General features: G+C 42.6%; 1 protein-coding gene across 3 annotated transcripts in view; it reads left to right on the top strand.

The window, feature by feature from the left end:
• The first annotated feature begins 617 nt into the window (after positions 1 to 617).
• Positions 618 to 17949, top strand: part of ADCY8 (adenylate cyclase 8) — a 274396-nt gene continuing 257064 nt past the window's right edge. The window contains exon 1 of one of the 3 annotated variants that reach the window (XM_055287260.2): positions 618 to 2138. In XM_055287260.2, coding sequence (XP_055143235.1) covers positions 1179 to 2138 — 960 coding nt within the window. In that variant the 5' untranslated portion in view covers positions 618 to 1178. The remainder of the gene's footprint in view (positions 2139 to 17949) is intronic. The other 2 variants (XM_055287261.2, XM_055287262.2) reach the window with 2 other exon arrangements.

The raw sequence follows: 17949 nt of genomic DNA, 5'->3' as shown, positions 1-17949 counted from the left end.
GCGCCCGCGGTGCGTTTCAGAGCTCCAGGGTGGCACGCGGCGGCGCTTCCCTGGATCCAGAGGCGTCTCTGTCGACTTCCACGGGGCCTCGGGCCTCCCTTCTCCTCCAAACCTTCGCCTCATCCGCCAAGCTTCGGTTCTCAGCCTCAGATATCCGCACCGGCGGCTTCTCTTCGTTCTCGGAGCTCTTGGCTTTGGAGCCCTCCCCACTTTTTCCTTTCCTCGCCTCCTGATCCTCCTAGCTCCGAGCCAAATGGACTCCAAAGAACGAAGTAAAGGGGATGGGAACTGTGTGCTGCGACCCTTCGAAAGCACAGCTGAAAGCGTTGACCTCGTCTTATAGCTCGGGCTGGGACCCTGGGGCGAGAGTCCCCACACCCCCTCCCGGAGGGATGCTTCTGGCCAGAGCCAGAGCTGCGCTGTCAGTCCTTGCTCCGGAACTAGGAAAGAGCCTAGGAGGGAGCCTCAGCATACCCCTTCCTCCAAATTAACTATTTGGTGAATTGTTAGCGCGGAGGCTACCACCTCTCCAACCCTGTCGCGGGGCGCCCCGCCACCTCACCGTGCCCCCCTCCTCCTCCTTCTTTGCCCCCGCCCCCAGCTCCGCCCCTGCTCCCCATCCCGGCGCAATGGAGTTCTCCGAAGGGCGATGATTCCAGCCACATCTGCTAACTTCGCACCCATCGCTGCCGCCGGTCACCGCCGGCCAGGCCCCCTGCAGCCGCGGAACAGTGGGCGTCCAGAGCCCAGTGCTGCAGCCAGGACCCGCCCGACGCGCAGCAGAAGCACGGCGCCCAGGCGCTTAGGCGTCTCTTGGAGAGTAAAGGCTGCGCCAAAACGCTGATCCTAGAACCAACCAAGGAGCCTGAGCCCAGGAAGGGGCTGCGGCTCCTGAGGACAAATAACCACTGCCGCTGCGTACCCAAGCTGCGCCGGCTGGCGGGAGAGCAGCGCGGAAGGACGCCGAGGTCCGCCGCGATCTTCCAGGTGCCCTTTGCCCCTGGGCACAGTATGACCTGACCCACAGGGAGCCCTGGCGCAGGGCTACTGCAACGGGGCAGCCTAGGATAAAAGGGATCGCTGCCAAGCTCCTACCAGGCCGCCTTTGAGTCTTTAGGAACCCCCTCCTCCGGCTGCCTCCCCAAGGTTCTGCGCTTCCTTCCCTGCGGCCCAGAGCCATGGAGCTCTCCGATGTGCGCTGCCTTACAGGCAGCGAGGAACTCTACACCATCCACCCGACGCCCCCGGCCGGCGACGGCAGGAGCGCCTCCCGGCCGCAGCGGCTGCTGTGGCAGACGGCGGTGCGACACATCACGGAGCAGCGCTTCATTCACGGGCACCGGGGAGGCAGCGGCAGCGGGAGTGGAGGCTCGGGCAAAGCCTCGGACCCTGCGGGCGGCGGCCCCAACCACCACGCGCCGCAATTGTCAGGCGACTCGGCGCTGCCCCTCTACTCGCTGGGCCCGGGGGAGCGAGCGCACAGCACCTGCAGCACCAAAGTCTTCCCGGAACGCAGCGGGAGCGGCAGTGCCAGCGGCAGCGGAGGCGGGGGCGACCTGGGCTTCCTGCACCTTGACTGTGCCCCCAGCAACTCGGATTTCTTTCTCAATGGGGGCTATAGCTACCGAGGGGTCATTTTCCCCACCCTGCGCAACTCCTTCAAATCTCGGGATCTGGAACGCCTCTACCAGCGCTATTTCTTGGGCCAAAGGCGCAAATCGGAAGTGGTGATGAACGTGCTGGACGTGCTGACCAAACTCACTCTCTTGGTCCTACACTTGAGCCTGGCCTCGGCCCCCATGGACCCGCTCAAGGGCATCCTGCTGGGCTTCTTCACCGGCATTGAGGTAGTGATCTGCGCCCTGGTGGTGGTCAGGAAGGACACCACCTCCCACACGTACCTGCAGTACAGCGGTGTGGTCACCTGGGTGGCCATGACCACCCAGATCCTGGCAGCAGGCCTCGGCTACGGGCTCCTGGGCGACGGCATAGGCTACGTGCTCTTCACGCTCTTCGCCACCTACAGTATGCTGCCGCTGCCGCTCACCTGGGCCATCCTGGCCGGCCTGGGCACCTCGCTGCTGCAGGTCATCCTCCAAGTGGTCATCCCCGGGCTGGCGGTCATTTCCATCAACCAGGTAACTCCTGTCTGCCTTGCATTTGTTTCCCCTCTGACTTCCCCGGGTTATTAATCATATAGCTTCCAGAGAGCCAGGGTTGCCTCACTCTCTTTAAGTCTCCGCCTTCAGTCTGGCACAGTGCCTTGCACCTAGGAGGTCTTGAGTGTTAGCGGAATGCAATCTCTTCTTAAAGTGGAACTAAATGACCTCTAAAAGTTTCTACCAACTCTACCCTTCTACTCTGATTCTATGAGTAATCCTACTCTGACATCAGCTAAGAAAGTCTGCTTTCTGCTCCTCATTCCCCTCCCTCAGGGTCTGCAGTCTCTGGAGCAGGAGACAGAAGGGGAAGAGAAGCATCCAGATTTAGAAGGTGACCCATTCCTTAACAGCTCTCCTCAGGAGAGTCGCAGTAGGGTGTTGTAGCAGGCTCTGGGCTTCAGAGTTGTGTTTTTCCGTATCTCTAAGCCACAAACCCTCAGTTCTCAAAGGAACATACATTTGTTAAACACATACTGATTATCAGTGCTGAGTACTGTACATGTTATTTCATCCAATCCTTCAAACAATCCTATGACACATGGTTTTCTCGGGAATTTTTTATTGCCTAGGTGACCGAACATGGTATCTTCTCTCATGACACGATGCGACCCCAGTGCTTTGAATAAACCAAACTCAGTAATTGCGGGTGGCGAAGAATGCAAGTTTTGATTAATTGGAAAAGGGCATTTTGATGTAGATGGTTTAAATATTATATTTAGGTGGAATCTTGTTCTTTAGGTATCTTTCCCTCCTTTCTCCTCCTTTTTTTTTCTATTCTTCCCCTCAAATATGGATATGCTTATGTGAACAAAGTTCACATTGTTTATAGATGAGAAGGTAGACAATGTTTCTATTGTTTAAATTTACTAGAACCAATAGATAATTAATGGCATGGCACTGTCTTTGCAAAATGTATGCTAGGTAACAGGAGAGTGAATTTGGGGGTTTCTCAAAAATGAGGGAAACATGTCAAGTGAAGTGTTTTCAAATAGACGGCTGGCGTGAGATGCATGATCAGGGAGCTGCTTTGTATGGGCCCGCTCTGTCCTTAGCCTCTGTATCATTTTTGCTGTATTAGAAGCTTAAAACTCCTCTTCCTTATTGTCGAATTTGAATAGATGGTGCTTAGAATAAACAGGCCCGACCCTACTGAACATTGCTCATGATGTTTAGATTGCCAGCACTGTTAGAGTGCTTTACTCATCATTGGCCTCCTGGACTTCTGGTCAATGTGGGATCCTGTCTGTTCTCCAATAGTTCTATATTCCTTTGCTCAGGTGACTTATCTGGTTGGCTGCTTTTACAGTGCTTTCTGAAGTGTCTCTGGGTAAAGCAAAGAGTATATAAATTACATGCCTGTGATAATCAGGCATGAAATGGAGAGATGAGAGACTCTGAGTAAGGGCTGATTGACTGAACTTTTTCTTATTAAAGACAATAATGAAGGTTTTATCACAGTCACCGTGAACCTTTATATCCACATATAACAAATAAGTCTCAATCTGGGAAGCGGAAGTCAAATTCTTTGGTATTAACTATTTCTCAATCCTGTTTACATGAAGATCTACATGCCAGTACATCTAAATCTACTTTCTTCCAAGCTCTCTCATTCTCTTTTTTATTTTGTTTATTGTATACTTAGACATTAGCAGACCTTTTCTTCCCTGTCTTCCTCCCCCTCCTCCTTCTTTTTCCTTCTCTTTGCCTTCTCTTTTTTTCATCTAACTCACTATGAGTTGTTTTCACGATAAAGCATAGGTATCTGATCATGTATAAGAAATTCCCTGTACTATAACCCACTACTTTTCACTCAATAGCCTTCCTCAGTACACACAACTAGAAAACTTAATAAGTAAGTTTGGAATAGTATTTAGAATAACACATCCTAAGTGGCAAATTATAAGTGTTTTCAAAGTTCTAAGTATAGATATATTTTTCTTGCCAAGTGAATCCAGAGAGTAAATTTTGGCTCCATATTTGTTTTATACTCTACTCAAATACTACCAGATGGGAGAAGATTAAAAATAACCCCCAAATGTCTTCCCACCCTCATCTCATCATAAACAATTCTCCACTGTGAAAACCAAGGTCCTGATGCATGTAAGCCAAGCTCATTCAATTTTTTATTTGGGTAAAAATTATAGATAAACTACGATTTCATAGGTTGAGTCGCCTTTTACCAAAACTCTAAAGGAACAACCAGAGCTCTCTCCCCTCATTTCAGTGCTGAAAGGGCCTTTAAAGGTCCTTTGGCGCCCTCTATGGGCTGAAGAGTCTTTCCTAGATCGTGCAGATGGACGAAGTAGAGAATAAATCGCTTTTTATAAGAATCTGTGATTTTTGAATAGGTACTATTTAGTTTTCCATGTCTGGTAACACATAAAGAATGCTCAAAACCTGCTAAACACTTCTTATAGCAACTAGAGTAAAATCCTAACTGCTTATCACGGCATGCTTGATTCCCTGAGCTAGTTGCTGCTTCTCTCTCCAATCATATTTCCTTCTCTTCTCTTGTCTTCCCTTCATTAGGCTCCAAATACGCTATTCATTTTTGCCATATTCTAAGCTCTTCCTAATTCTAGGTCTTTTCACCTGCTACCTAGAGCAACTTTTCCTAAGTCTTTATAAGACTGGCACATTCTTATTGTTCCAGACTCTCAAATGCTACTTTCTCTAGTAAATGACTTGTTTTATTTTCTCCAGAGCACATCTGCTATCTGAAATTACCTTATTTGTTTATATCTACTATGTTTCTCCCCACACCCTCACAAGAATGTAAACACCATAAGGGCAAGGATGTTGTCTATCATAAATAGCATTTTATCCTCAGCCTGTAGAAAAACGCCACGCATATAGTAGGTACTCAACAAACGGTCACTGAATGAACAAGACAATTCATCATATAGGAAATATTATAAAATATCCAAGTGCTCTGGTGTTATGTTGGTGAAAGCTTTCTACACACACACACACACACACACGTGTGTGTCAGGCAGTCTTACATGTAAACATCTTTTAAAGAAATAAAAAAAATAATAATCCTTTGCTTTGCACAGTATTTTACATGTAACTAAGCACCCTTATGTGCATCATCACATCTCATGATGCAAAATAGATGGTATCATCCTTCATTTTCATTTCAGAGAAAAAAATGGCAGAATCCTAGAAACTTTACAGTGATATCCTGAGGATCAGGAACCTGGCAAGTGGTGAGGACAGAATTCAAACCCTGACTCAGATGCCAATTACTCTTCAGAAACCCTTTAGTGATTATCCTTCTAAACATGTAAGCATTTGAAACTATTAAAGAGTGAGGAGTACTTCTTTTACTGCTTAAGAGAGTAAATTCTGTATAGCACATGAATAAACATTTAATGAAGAAGCCAAAGGGAAATTATGAGAGAAAAGTCAGTGAATTGCTGGGCATAGGCTCATTGTAGCTAGCTCATCATTCTGCTTAGCTGGATACAAATCTGTCAACTAAAAGCCATAAACACTGGAATAGCATCTTTCTCCACATTAATCTTCATTCTCTTTAGGGGGATGGCTAATGTTTAACTTAGCATTTTCAGGATTTAGGAAACGAAAATGAGAGTATAGACTTAGCACACCTTGGCAGCTGTTTCACTTCCCTGAAAATATCATTTTTGAAAGGAACAAATGAGCCAGTGATTAACTTCCTTTAATCTAAGCTATGAGAATCTGCTTTCCCTCTTTCTACCCTGAAGGAAATGACATCTGTGACTTGACAGGGTAGCAACCACACTGAAAATCTCTGCAGACACCCTATATGAAGAGACAAAGCCCTGTGTTTATTGAATCACCATTTGCTTTCCACTGTGGATACAAAATGGAACCTAAAAGGGGCCACTCAGGAAATTCCCTGCCATCAGAAAAGAGATGGTTTATGTTTTCTCTACTCAATTAACACACTACAAACATTGACTTCCCACCCAACAAAGAGATTATTGTCTAGAGCAGACATAATCACCCATATGTTTTCTGCATCTGGAGTGACATTGGAAAGACTGAGAAACTTTCAGAAGGCTCAAAACCCAGTTTGAAGGGCTCCTTTTATTTCACTCTGACTTAGCTCAGCTATAGGCAGCACTAGGACTACAATCATTTCTTTCTTATGAAACTGCCCCCAATCCAAGTTAAATAAGCCTCAAACCAATGATAGGAATATCTTGTCCAGATTTCCCTAAGACACTGGTTTATTTTTTCCACATCATAAACCAATTGTCTCACCAATTCAATTTATCCACCAGGAAATTCATTACAAAATGATGTTATATGTATAAATAAAGGATTAATGATAAGATTATATTTGCTAGGTTCTTTCACAGGGTAGAGAAACTGTAAACGCTATTGCTATGGTTAGCATTTTACTCTATTTTAATTGCTGGTGACAATAATAGGAGCTATCTTACATTTGAAACTCATCTCATTCTCATACTTTAGCTCATTAGTGATAAGATGGTGGAAATCATTTAGTTATTGGAAAACTGAGAGGCAGCAATATTTAACCAGAAAGATCGCTGCATTATGGTTCCCTCTTGGGGATTCTAAAATGTTACAGCTAGTGGCTAATTAGTCTTCTGTGCCTCTTGGTGAGATAGATAAGCGGACTTGTCAGAGTGGAGATGATTTCTCCAAGATAACTGTACAATCGAAGGCAGCCAGGTATGCAAATCCAGGTTACTTAGTGCTCAAGGTCATGCTGTCAGATTTAAATTCCTCATGCAACATCTTCTTTCCTACCTTTCAACATCCTATTGAACAGGAGAGACTAGAGCCAGAAAAATGCTAAAGAATGATCGTTAAACTTGACTTATAATGAGGGACATTTAGCCTACCACTTGGCCTTTAAGAAATCTTTTAGGGGAAATTTTTTTTTTTTTTCTTTGTGGTGGATAAGATAGTGGTGTATAGTATGAGTAAGCTGGGTTCAGGAGGGAAGCTGACTTTGTATGTGACTTAAATACACATTTCTGACCACTTAAATGAAGGACTGACTTCACAGTAAAGATAAAATGAATATAATAAAATTACCAACTTCTCTCCCATCATTTATACAGTTTGAACATAAGATATTATATGTTCTGGCCGGGCGCGGTGGCTCACGCCTGTAATCCCAGCACTTTGGGAGGCCGAGGCGGGCGGATCACGAGGTCCGGAGATCGAGACCATCCTGGCTAACACACTGAAACCCCATCTCTACTAAAAATACAAAAAAAAAAAAAAAAATTAGCCGGGCGTGATGGCGGGCGCCTGTAGTCCCAGCTATGCGGGAGGTTGAGGCGGGAGAATGGTGTGAACCCGGGAGGCGGAGCTTGCAGTGAGCCGAGATCGCACCACTGCATTCCTGCCTGGGCGACAGAGCGAGACTCCGTCTCAAAAAAAAAAAAAAAAAAAAAAGATATTATATGTTCTTTGTCTAAGTCTAAGGTTCTTTATAGCTATCTCAAATCAAATAAAGGGAATCCTGTGACTACTTAATGTACAACGAATGGCATGAAATATAAATCATTCCAATTTGGTAGTTGGTATCGAGGTACATACTCATTTGAGAGACATAAATATCCATTAAATGAGTATGACTGGAATCCAATTTAATGCACCTCACTAGTTATGGTGTGCATTTCTTAAAACCCCAAATATCTCCATTTCTGTACATTTTTCTTTAGGAAATTCATATAGGCTTTAAAAAAATAGTGGCAGGTTTCCAGCATGTCTGAGAAAAATGCCTTTCAAAAGCCGATTTGAGTATCAACCTTCCCAAGAGAGTCCTCTGAATGCCGAGAAATGGAAATATTATTCTCTCTTACTTGTAAAAGATATCCAGAGAGTCTCCTTTTTCTTTCTTTCTATTTTTCTTTTCTTTCTTTCTTCTTCATGAGTATGTGTGTGTGCTTGTGTGTATGTGTGTTGGTGGAGAATGGGCTTTACAAAGGGTATCTTAATGACTGCTGAAATGACCAATTAAATCCCTTCAGCTCTGACCTGTAGACATCTTTGCCCTGGAGTTGCAAATAGGCTTGTTGTCTCTGTATTTAGAGAGAGTTGTAAAATGATTGTGTAGTGTGTGCTTTGCAAGATTGAATTATGAATTTGTTTTCCTTCATATCTGGTAATATCACCTGACTGTTATCAGCAGGTCACAGCATAATTAGATTAGAACTGGGAAGATTGGGAGGACTTTGCTTCTAGAGCAGCTGCTACAATGTCATGCTAAGTAGGACAAATGCATTAGTCATATTTACACTTTGATGATTGATGGCATTTTAAGAGCTCATCAGAAATGAGTGAAACCAAGCAAAAAAATGAAAGATTTTTAAAAAGAGTTTATTCCATATTCAGTGCTGCTAGCAACATTTAATCAGAGGACACTACTACAATCATGCTGATGTGACATTTTACTGTTGTCTAAATATTTCTTAAGATGCTAATTTATTCATTTCACAAGTGTGCCTATTTAAGTTGCTTCTACATGTGTTTATTTCCAAAACATAGGAGACACTTGCAACATTCATCTTAAACCTTTCCTCTCAGCACCAAATAGGTACAATATTGATTCTCTGAGAGACCAGTAGACCCAGAATATGCAGCTGGACAACATAGCAGTTCACTTGACTTATCGCTTTTGAAGTGTGTTCTTGGTTTGCTCTTTGGGGCAGAATTAAAGTAACAGAACATGAAGATTAGTGGCAGTATTGAAGGTTGCAAAATTTCTGTGATACATAGGTTTGAACCTCAGTTAGCAAAAGAGTGGGTTATATAAAGAATTTTCTTCCCAGGATTTTTGTGGGGCTTTAGTCGAGGAATGCTGCTTCAGCCAGCCACAACAGAGCAGGGAAAGCTAGTATAATCTTCCCTGCACTTCCCCAGGAAATGTAATTGGATTTACACACTCAAATTATATCATGTGAGTTTTGTTTATGAAGGACTATTTTAAGAAGTCAGGTCACTTAAGCAGTGCTTCGGAAGCCAGATTTTCTCCCTGCAAGATTTTTTACAGTCAGCCCTGTGGGGGAGAGGAAGAATGCAGAATAGATTAATTAACCATGGAGATGCCAGACATTCCACAGGAGGCCCAGGCACATTCTGGTACGCATAAACGCCACCTACCAGCAAATGCCACTACGCCACTACCTTCTCAATAAAGGAACAGAGCTTATCTGACAAGGTGTTGTCAGATAAACCTACGTTTGCTTGTTTCTTTGATCTCTATGCGTTGGACTCTGGATGTGCATGTGTATAATTTGATATCTGAATTTCATTTAGCTAGATCATATATTTTAATATATGAAATACTTTGTACTGTACAGCTACTGGCGTTTTTTATCCCTTTCACTCTGTTTCCTGCTTTATATATCCAAGCTCAAGTGTTACTAATTGCAAAATGTCTTTGAAGCACAAACTTCCCCCAAATTAGGGAATGATAAAGTTATACATGGTGAAGACATAAGCTGGATATGAAAGTAAATCACATTAATGTCTTGGGGTTTCTTGTTAAATGAGTAATGTTTTTACAACTGCCATTTCTATCTACAGTGCCAGTGTAAAAATTTCACATAAAAACAAAAAACTATAACCACTTCATTTTGTAAACAACACATCCTTGTTCTATGTCAGCTGATTTTTCAGTTGACTGGAGTAAACCGTGTCAGAATCTTTCCTTCATTTGTGTGTATGTATGTGTGTGTGATTACATGCTGAAGGCACAAGATTGCTTATAAAATAGAAACTACTAAGGTTAGAGAATGCATTATCTAAGTACATGTGTTTCTTTAACTCAGAATATAGGGAGAAGAAATAAGAGCACACACACAAAAAATCTAACAGAACCCATCTTATGCTGCTATAACAAAACCTGAGACTGTGTAATTTGTTTTTTAAAAAAAAATCAGAAATTTATTTGGCTCCTGGTTTTGGAGACCAGGAATTCCAAGATTGAGGGACCATATCTGGTGAAGGTTTTTTGTTGCAATGTAAGATGGCAGAAGGTATCACATGGGCATAAAAGAGCAAGAGATTGAACTCAAGGCCTCAAACACTTTTAAAATCAACATTAATCCTTTTATGAAGGTAAAGCCCTCAGGATCTAAACACCTCTCATTAGGCCCCACTGTAACATTTTGGATTAAGTTTCCAACACACGCTTTATGAGGGGCATATTCAAGCCATAGCAAGGACCAAAAACAAAAAACATAACAAGGAAGAATACCTCTGGAAGGCCTGAAGATAGAACGGATATAGAAGGAATATGATGACTGCCTTTAAATATTTGGGGTTCTGCCATGACAAAGAGACTGGTTATTTTGTGTGTGTCTCCTGTGGAATGGAATTAAGACTAATGGATAGCCATTAAAGCAGGAGAAATTCTGATTCACAAAAAGGTAAAGTTTGGTAACAAACAGACCTGCCCAGGGAGCTGCTTTTTGAGATGATGAGCTCCTTGCCATTGGGCATTCTCCAAGGAAAAGCTGTGCAACAATTCATCAGGGAGGTAATCAAAGAGATTCCTATATAGTGATCTATATATCTATTCCTATAGATATATAGGAATATCCTATGTAGGGAGATATATACATATACATTCCTATAGAGGGAATCCTTTATTATATCCCTGATGGATTGTTGCACAGCTTTTCTTCAAGGTCAGTTCAAAGTCATTGGCTGCATCTCATGTCATCATGACTGCTTTGCAGGCATGGAAAAGTAGAAGACAAACGGCAAGAGGCCAAAATGGTAAAAGGGCATAAGCCAACTGAATTTGTGCCCCTTTGAGGAGTTCCCCTGGGATCCCTGCCCAACAAGACCTCCTTATATTTCAGGCGACATAATTAATTCTATCAGCAAGAAAGGATGGCCAAAAAATGATTTTACTGGGCTTTAAAAGATCAGGATTGCATTAGAATGAAAGGTGGAATAACTATTGAATAGATAAATTTTTCACCAAATATTTGTTGACTGCCTGCTGGGTTTTATGTCCTAGAACACAGCCAGGTACTAAAGAGATAAGGTTATTGATGTAATGGAGCTCATGCTTGGATGGATTTGGGTAGGGTATTTGTGACTCCACTGCAGAGGTTTGGTTGGAGATTCGTACCTGACTCTTAGAACACATCTGGAGCACAGGATTCAGGGATTCAGTAAATATTTTACACAAATGCAAGACTTGGGCTCTTATTACTACAGACCTCTAAAGTATGAAACATCAAAGCTGCAGTGGATTTCTTTTTAGAAGTTACATGAAAGGAAAGGTCAGACTCCAGAAGAAATAGTGGAAGGGTATGGATCTTCCTCCCTGGTGAAGAAAAGAAGAGCGTGTAAAAGGACCCTGGGATGGGCCAACTCATCAGTTGTCTGAGCATCGCCTTATCACAAACTGAATGTGTCACAAGGCTGGTGACCTGAAGACATGACAGGAGGGAGCATGTGCAGCTCTGGGAACTCATACTCATTCTGTGCTCAGAGTGACTCCAGCTGAAAACTGAAGAGCTGCCCTGAGGCTCTAGGCAACCTATCCCCACACAAACGTGGGCAGACAGTAAGTTTAGGCAAGGCTCAAAGTCCCTTTCCTTGGTACATTTCCACATCCCATGTTTTCCTCTATCAGAGCAATGTCATAACGTTCTTACATGCCCACCAGACTATGAGCCCCTTGAGGTCAAGAATTGTATCTTATCCATCTTTGTGTCTCTAGTATCTAGCATAGCATCTGGCACATGGATGGCTCTGAATACCATATTTTAAATGAATGGAATGAATGAATAGTAGATGACCATCTCCTTCCTTCCCCCAGCCACCCCCTACTCCACCCCCACCCACACACACACATCATCACGGAAGCATCAACAGGGAATGAAAAACAGGCAAGAGAAGAGAAATCAGTCTCTCTGTCAATACAGCAAAAGTACACCAGAAATTATCCCATGAAGCACTTTGAGCAGAAACCTGCAGCTGAGTTTTTGCTATACATATGCATATACATATACATATTAGATAACGTGAAGAAAAATCCAAGTAATTATCCAGATTGTTTAAGTTAAAACAAAAGTTATGGGCCTGAATTATTCATGGGTATTTGTCCATTACCAAACACTTTAAATGGATCAGGCCCATCTACTCAAAATAGAGTCCAATTGCTAGCAAATACATCACCCTCTTGTTCTCTTCCCTCTTTGTTCTTCAGCGTCCTGGCTCTGAATCTCTATACCCAGCTCTGGAGTTCTTTGCTTTTATAGCTGCAGTCCCCAAACTTTTTGGCACCAAGGGATGGTTTCATGGAAGATAGTTTTTCCACAGACATGGGTGGGGGATGATTTTGGGAGGATCCAAGAGCTTTACATTTATTGTGTACTTTATTTCTGTTATTATTACATTGTAATATATAATGAAATTATTGTACAATTCACACCATAATGTTTTCCTGCAGCTAGATGGTCCCATCTGGGGGTGATGGGAGACAGTGACAGATCATCAAGCATTACATTCTCATAAGGAGCTTGCAGCCTAGATCCTTCTCTGTGCAGTTCACAATAGGGTTTGAACTCCTATGAGAATCTAATGCCACCACTGACAACTGATCTGACAGGAGGCAGAGCTCAGGCAGTAATGCAAGCGATGGGGAATGGCTGTAAATACAGATGCAGCTTCACTCATTTGCCCTGCCTCTCACTTCCTGCTGTGCAACCCACAACCTGCTGTGCAACACCCTGGAAATCACTTCCTGGGCTTGATGTCTCAGTGGTGCCCCCTTCTGGTGGGTGCTCACCATCTGGCTACATACAGGTGCAGCTGTGGGCAGGAGGTACTCCCGCACTTCCACTTGACTCCTGGTGCTCCATACCCGAGGGGCTGGTAGGCCTCACTCCTTAGGGGAAGATATTGGACAAAGCAGGCTGACTTTCCTAAGTGTAAAAAATGGATAGTTGCTTAGTCCACTGTTTCCTACAGCTTAAAACCTGTCACATAAAGACCATATTGTACCCTGACTGGACCAGTTTATCTACAGACTTCTAAAAAGCAAACCAAAGTCAGATTTTAGAGGATGGAACTCAATGCAATTAACTAAAACTGTCTTTGTAAAGTCCCCAAAACGGTCATGAGTCTTTTTAGTTCTTTTTTTTTTTTCTGCTAATTAGTTCAAGAAAAAAAATCACTAAGAGCAAGCTGGTTTTCTTCTAAAGTCCAATCTCCCACACCCTCATTCATTGGGTGAGCCTTCCCAGCCTATTGGCAACAGGTAGTTCATTTGAGAATGAGTTTATGGCCCCAAGTGGTCAGTGTGCAGTGACTACAAAGTCTCTTCTTTTCTATTTATGAGACAGAGATATTGCCCTTGGCTCTTGCCAAGTGAATTATGACATGATGCACAGCTCTTTGGGCCCTGCCCAAGCCATCTCAGCCAGAGAGAAGCTGTGCCAGTGGACAATGAAAGATATTTTTGAAACCATGTAAGTATATTTCCTTAAAAACATAGAAAACACAAATTCTTCTCCTGTTTTTGCCTTGGGTTTTTCACAGCAACTTTGGCCAATGGCTTCAGCTTCTTTGGGCAAAAATTTCTTCATGTCTAAAAGACGGATAGCTCAACACTCCCGACCCAGTTAGATATTCCTCCTCTGAGGGCATGGCCCTTTACCTGCCCATTTATCCTGCCTCATTTTGCAGCGCTATTGGCTTCCACATCTCTCTCACCAGCTGGGCTGTGAGCTCCACAAAGTCTGGGGTGGCATCTGGGTCACTGTTAAGTCTCTACAGCATAGCGTAGTGCTGGTTACATACTCTTCTTTCTCAGGTGTCTCCAGGTCTTGTTTTTCAATTCACCTCTTCAATGTTGGGGCTCCTGAAATTTCCATCCTATATGACTTCACATTATCTCACTCCACACCACTCCCTGGATAATCAAATCCTTCCCTCAGTCAACAAGTATGTATCTGTGTGCTGCCAACTCCTAACCCTGTATCTCTACCCCAGTTTTATCTGCTAAGCTTAAGACCTGGCAATCTGGAGACCTACTGGATATCTCCATTGAGGCAGCCCAACCTCAACAAGTCAACAATTGACTGTCCCATCTAATATCTACATGAAATTCTGATGGTTTATTCTTCCATTGCTGGGGTCTGTCCACAGCTCTCTATCCTGCTCTTTCTGTTCTAGTGCATCTCCCCCTCCTCCAAGATTCATCAAGGCACCCCATGCTCCTCTGAACCACCCCCACACTCCCCAGTGGGAGCTTCTCCCATATGCTAGCATTCTCACCACATCACTTCACTGGGTAAGTTCTACTGTTGAACCTCATCACCAGTTTCCTGCATATTCCATGATGGCTTCTGCCTCTGTGTGTTTTCTAGGACAATTGTTTACTTTCCTTGCCTGGCAATATTCAAGTGTCACCACTTCCTGGAATTCCTTCTGTACACCTTCTCTGGGACAAGTGCCTGCTTAAGAATAAGTGGGGTGTGTTTAATTGGAGAATTGTGTTTGTTTGACTTTGATAATCTGAGCTCATGTTAGATGTTTAAGGAAAGGAGGGGAAGAGATATGCAGAATTTGACAAAAAGATGAGCATTCCTTCAGGCATGACTCTCAATGAAAGAGGACATGTATTGGAGATGGCTATATGCCAAACTTACACACTTCCCAAGGAAAGAAAAAAGCATAGAGTTCATAGCACAGGATGTGGATTCAGACTACCTGGGATTGATCTGCCATTTTTTCATTTTATGACACTGACAAGAGCCTCAATCTTTCTGCACCTCACTTTCTTCAGCTGTAAAATGGGAATAATAATAATAATAATAATAATAGCTCAGAAGGTTGTTGAGGAGATGAAATAATACACATGGAGTATTTAAAGCGGGACCTGGTAACGAGGAATCAGGTAATACATTTCATTTGATTTTATAATTTAAGTTTTAACACAGTCACCCTTTTTCAATGAGTTCTCTGCCCTAAGCTGACAGTTTCTGGGCTTCACCTGGCTTAACCCCTGCATCTTTTAGACCAATGCTTCTCCAACTTTAATATGAATAGGAATCACTTGGAGATCTTGACGAAATTTGGATTTAGGAGGAGGACCCTAGATTCTGTGTTTCTGACAAGTTGCCAGGTAATGGATGCTTGCAGTCTGCAGATCATAATTTGTGGGAAAGCCTTTGGAGTTTGGCACAGACCCCACCTTCTCTTCAGTGGGTCCCTGCTACTCCACCAGGTGGATTTAGATCCCTGTCCTCTAATTAACTTATATTATTGAACATTCAGGCTTCCATAGCAATATACCATAACTGACTGACTTGTAACAACAACAACAACAACAAAAAAAAACATTTATTTCTCATCATTCTGGAGGCTGGGAAGCTCAAAATCTAAGCACCAGTAGATTTGGTGCCTGGTGAGGGCCTGCTTCCTGGTTCACATGGCCATCTTCCGACTGTGTCCTTGCAGGATGAAAGAGACAAGGCAGCTATCTGAGGCCTTTTTTCTAAACACTAATCCCATTCATGAAGGCTCCACCCTCATGACACATTCACCTCCCACCTCTTAATTCCATCACCTTAAGGTTAGCATTTTAACATGTGAATTTTGGAGGGACACAAATTTTCAGATCATAGCAACATTCTTCCATCATTCATTAATGCATGCTTTCATTTAGCCTCATATGGCAAATATTTATGGAGTACCACAACGTGCTGCATGCAGGCAGTAGGGGTGCTGTGGTGAGGAAAAGAATCCAGGATCCTGCTATTAAAGAGATTATAATCTAGAGCTATAGGCAGTCATCCATCAAATAATCACCTAAATAAGTGAATGATTTCAAACTGAGTTAAGGACTTTTAAGGCAGGTTTGATGTGGGGCCATGATTAGTTGAGACAATTGAGGCATCCAGGGTGCAAAGCTTACAAGAGGCACTTGTTCTCAGGGGCTGACCCTATACTTGTGCAACCCCGCGAAGGAATAATTCCCGAAATTGTGTGCTCTAGGCATTCAGCTTGCACTCATTTCTATTTAAAAGGAAAATCCTGACTAGACCTGAGATGAGGAAATTATTCTTAATATCTACAGGAGGAATTCATGTTAGCAGATAAGATTGCACTTATGCTTTATTTATTTGTCTCTACTATTAAACAATGTGCTCTTTGAGAACAGGGTCTGTCCTTTTGTATATCACTGGAATGGACACTGGCACATCACGAGGGAATCTCATAGCAGAAGCTTGTTAAGTAAATGCCTGAACAATCATATTCGCATCAGTATTGCTGCTTCCCTTTTTATAGTTGAGGACGCTGAACACAGAGTTGTTACAGCATTTCCCTTTGGTCATATGATGAATAAGAGATTTCATCCACAGCTATCTGATTCCAAAGCTGCCCTCTAGATTTGATGCTTCTTTAAGGCCACTTTATCTCAATAAACTATGCTCATTTCAGAGGCAATAAGTTAAGATTAATAAAGAAAAAGAAAAACGAAATATACCTTGCAAATAGTAGCAATGTTTATCATGATAGTTATCACTATCATAGATAGAGCTAAGGGAATAGCACACTGTTGAAAACAACACCTGAGTAAAGGGTCATCAAAAGACCCACCTCAGATTTTACATACAAAACAGTGCAACTTTCTTCAAGCCACTCAGCCTGTCTTGGCTTCAAAATGAGTTTCTGACAGCTCTAAAATTCTATGACTATGAAATGATTTCTGAGTTTCCTTACAGCTCTAAAAAATTTTATTCCATGAGTTATAATGAATGTGCATGTGGGGATTGGTATGCTTTCCCCATTTATTTGCCTCCCAAGATCAGATAATGATAATTCTTATAGAACACATAACTTGTTGAGGTCCTTGACCTCTGAGATTCTTAAGAAGAGAATTATGAGTAATGATTTAGCAAATACTGAAAGAATCATTCACTGGATGATATTTAATATTTAATTTCTCCTAGTGGTTTAATTACCTTGGCACCATCAGTTGCAAATTTGTGTGTCATTTTAGTCATTCAGTCATTCAATTTGTTCTGAAGGGACTAGTAATTGTGACAATTAATTGAAAACAATTGTTTACTTTGACTATCTAATTAGTGACTTCATGGCACTTGCCTATCTCTCATTTCCACAATGTGCATGTTACTGTAATCAACAGCCATTTTGTGAAAGTATTACCAAGCCATGATTGAATTGGACATTTACACAGCCTGAATAGTCACAACCCGGAGCCCAGCTTTGGCACATTCCTCTTCCTTGTCTTTGGACCCCAGGAAATAGATAAGGTAGCCTGAAGGAACTCACTTAATCCTGCTGTAGGTTAGTCACTGCATCCATAACAAGATGAGAATAAAGTAGCTCCTTTATCAGTAAATGAGCTAATGAATAAGAAAACATTTTGAACCAATATACAGCAGTAAACAAACACTGGGTTGTATTATTATTATTATTAATTACTCCTATAACACAGTTGTGTCTGATGATGTCACACAATGGCAAGCTGTCTTGTTCTGTCATTGGTGTGAAACTGCCAAACACGAGACAGTGGTCCACAAGGTGACTCCACTTGTGAATCACCTGAACAGTGGATGAAACAAATGGTGCCCCAGGCCATTTCTGGCAATAATGAGCACTGCACACTAGAAACAAGAACTACACTGCAGGATAAGAGAATGTCCACTCGTGGACAAAAATAGCAATCATTAGCAATCACCTCTTTGCCCTGTATCTAGAACACTCTTATAAGGAAGAGAAGCCATGTTGCTCTAAATGCTGGTATGACTTCTTAGAGCTT

Source organism: Symphalangus syndactylus, chromosome 7, assembly GCF_028878055.3.
Source record: "Symphalangus syndactylus isolate Jambi chromosome 7, NHGRI_mSymSyn1-v2.1_pri, whole genome shotgun sequence".
Classification (NCBI taxonomy): domain Eukaryota; kingdom Metazoa; phylum Chordata; class Mammalia; order Primates; family Hylobatidae; genus Symphalangus; species Symphalangus syndactylus.
Note: the sequence above shows the minus strand (reverse complement) of the source record. Positions and strands in the feature narration are given on the sequence as shown.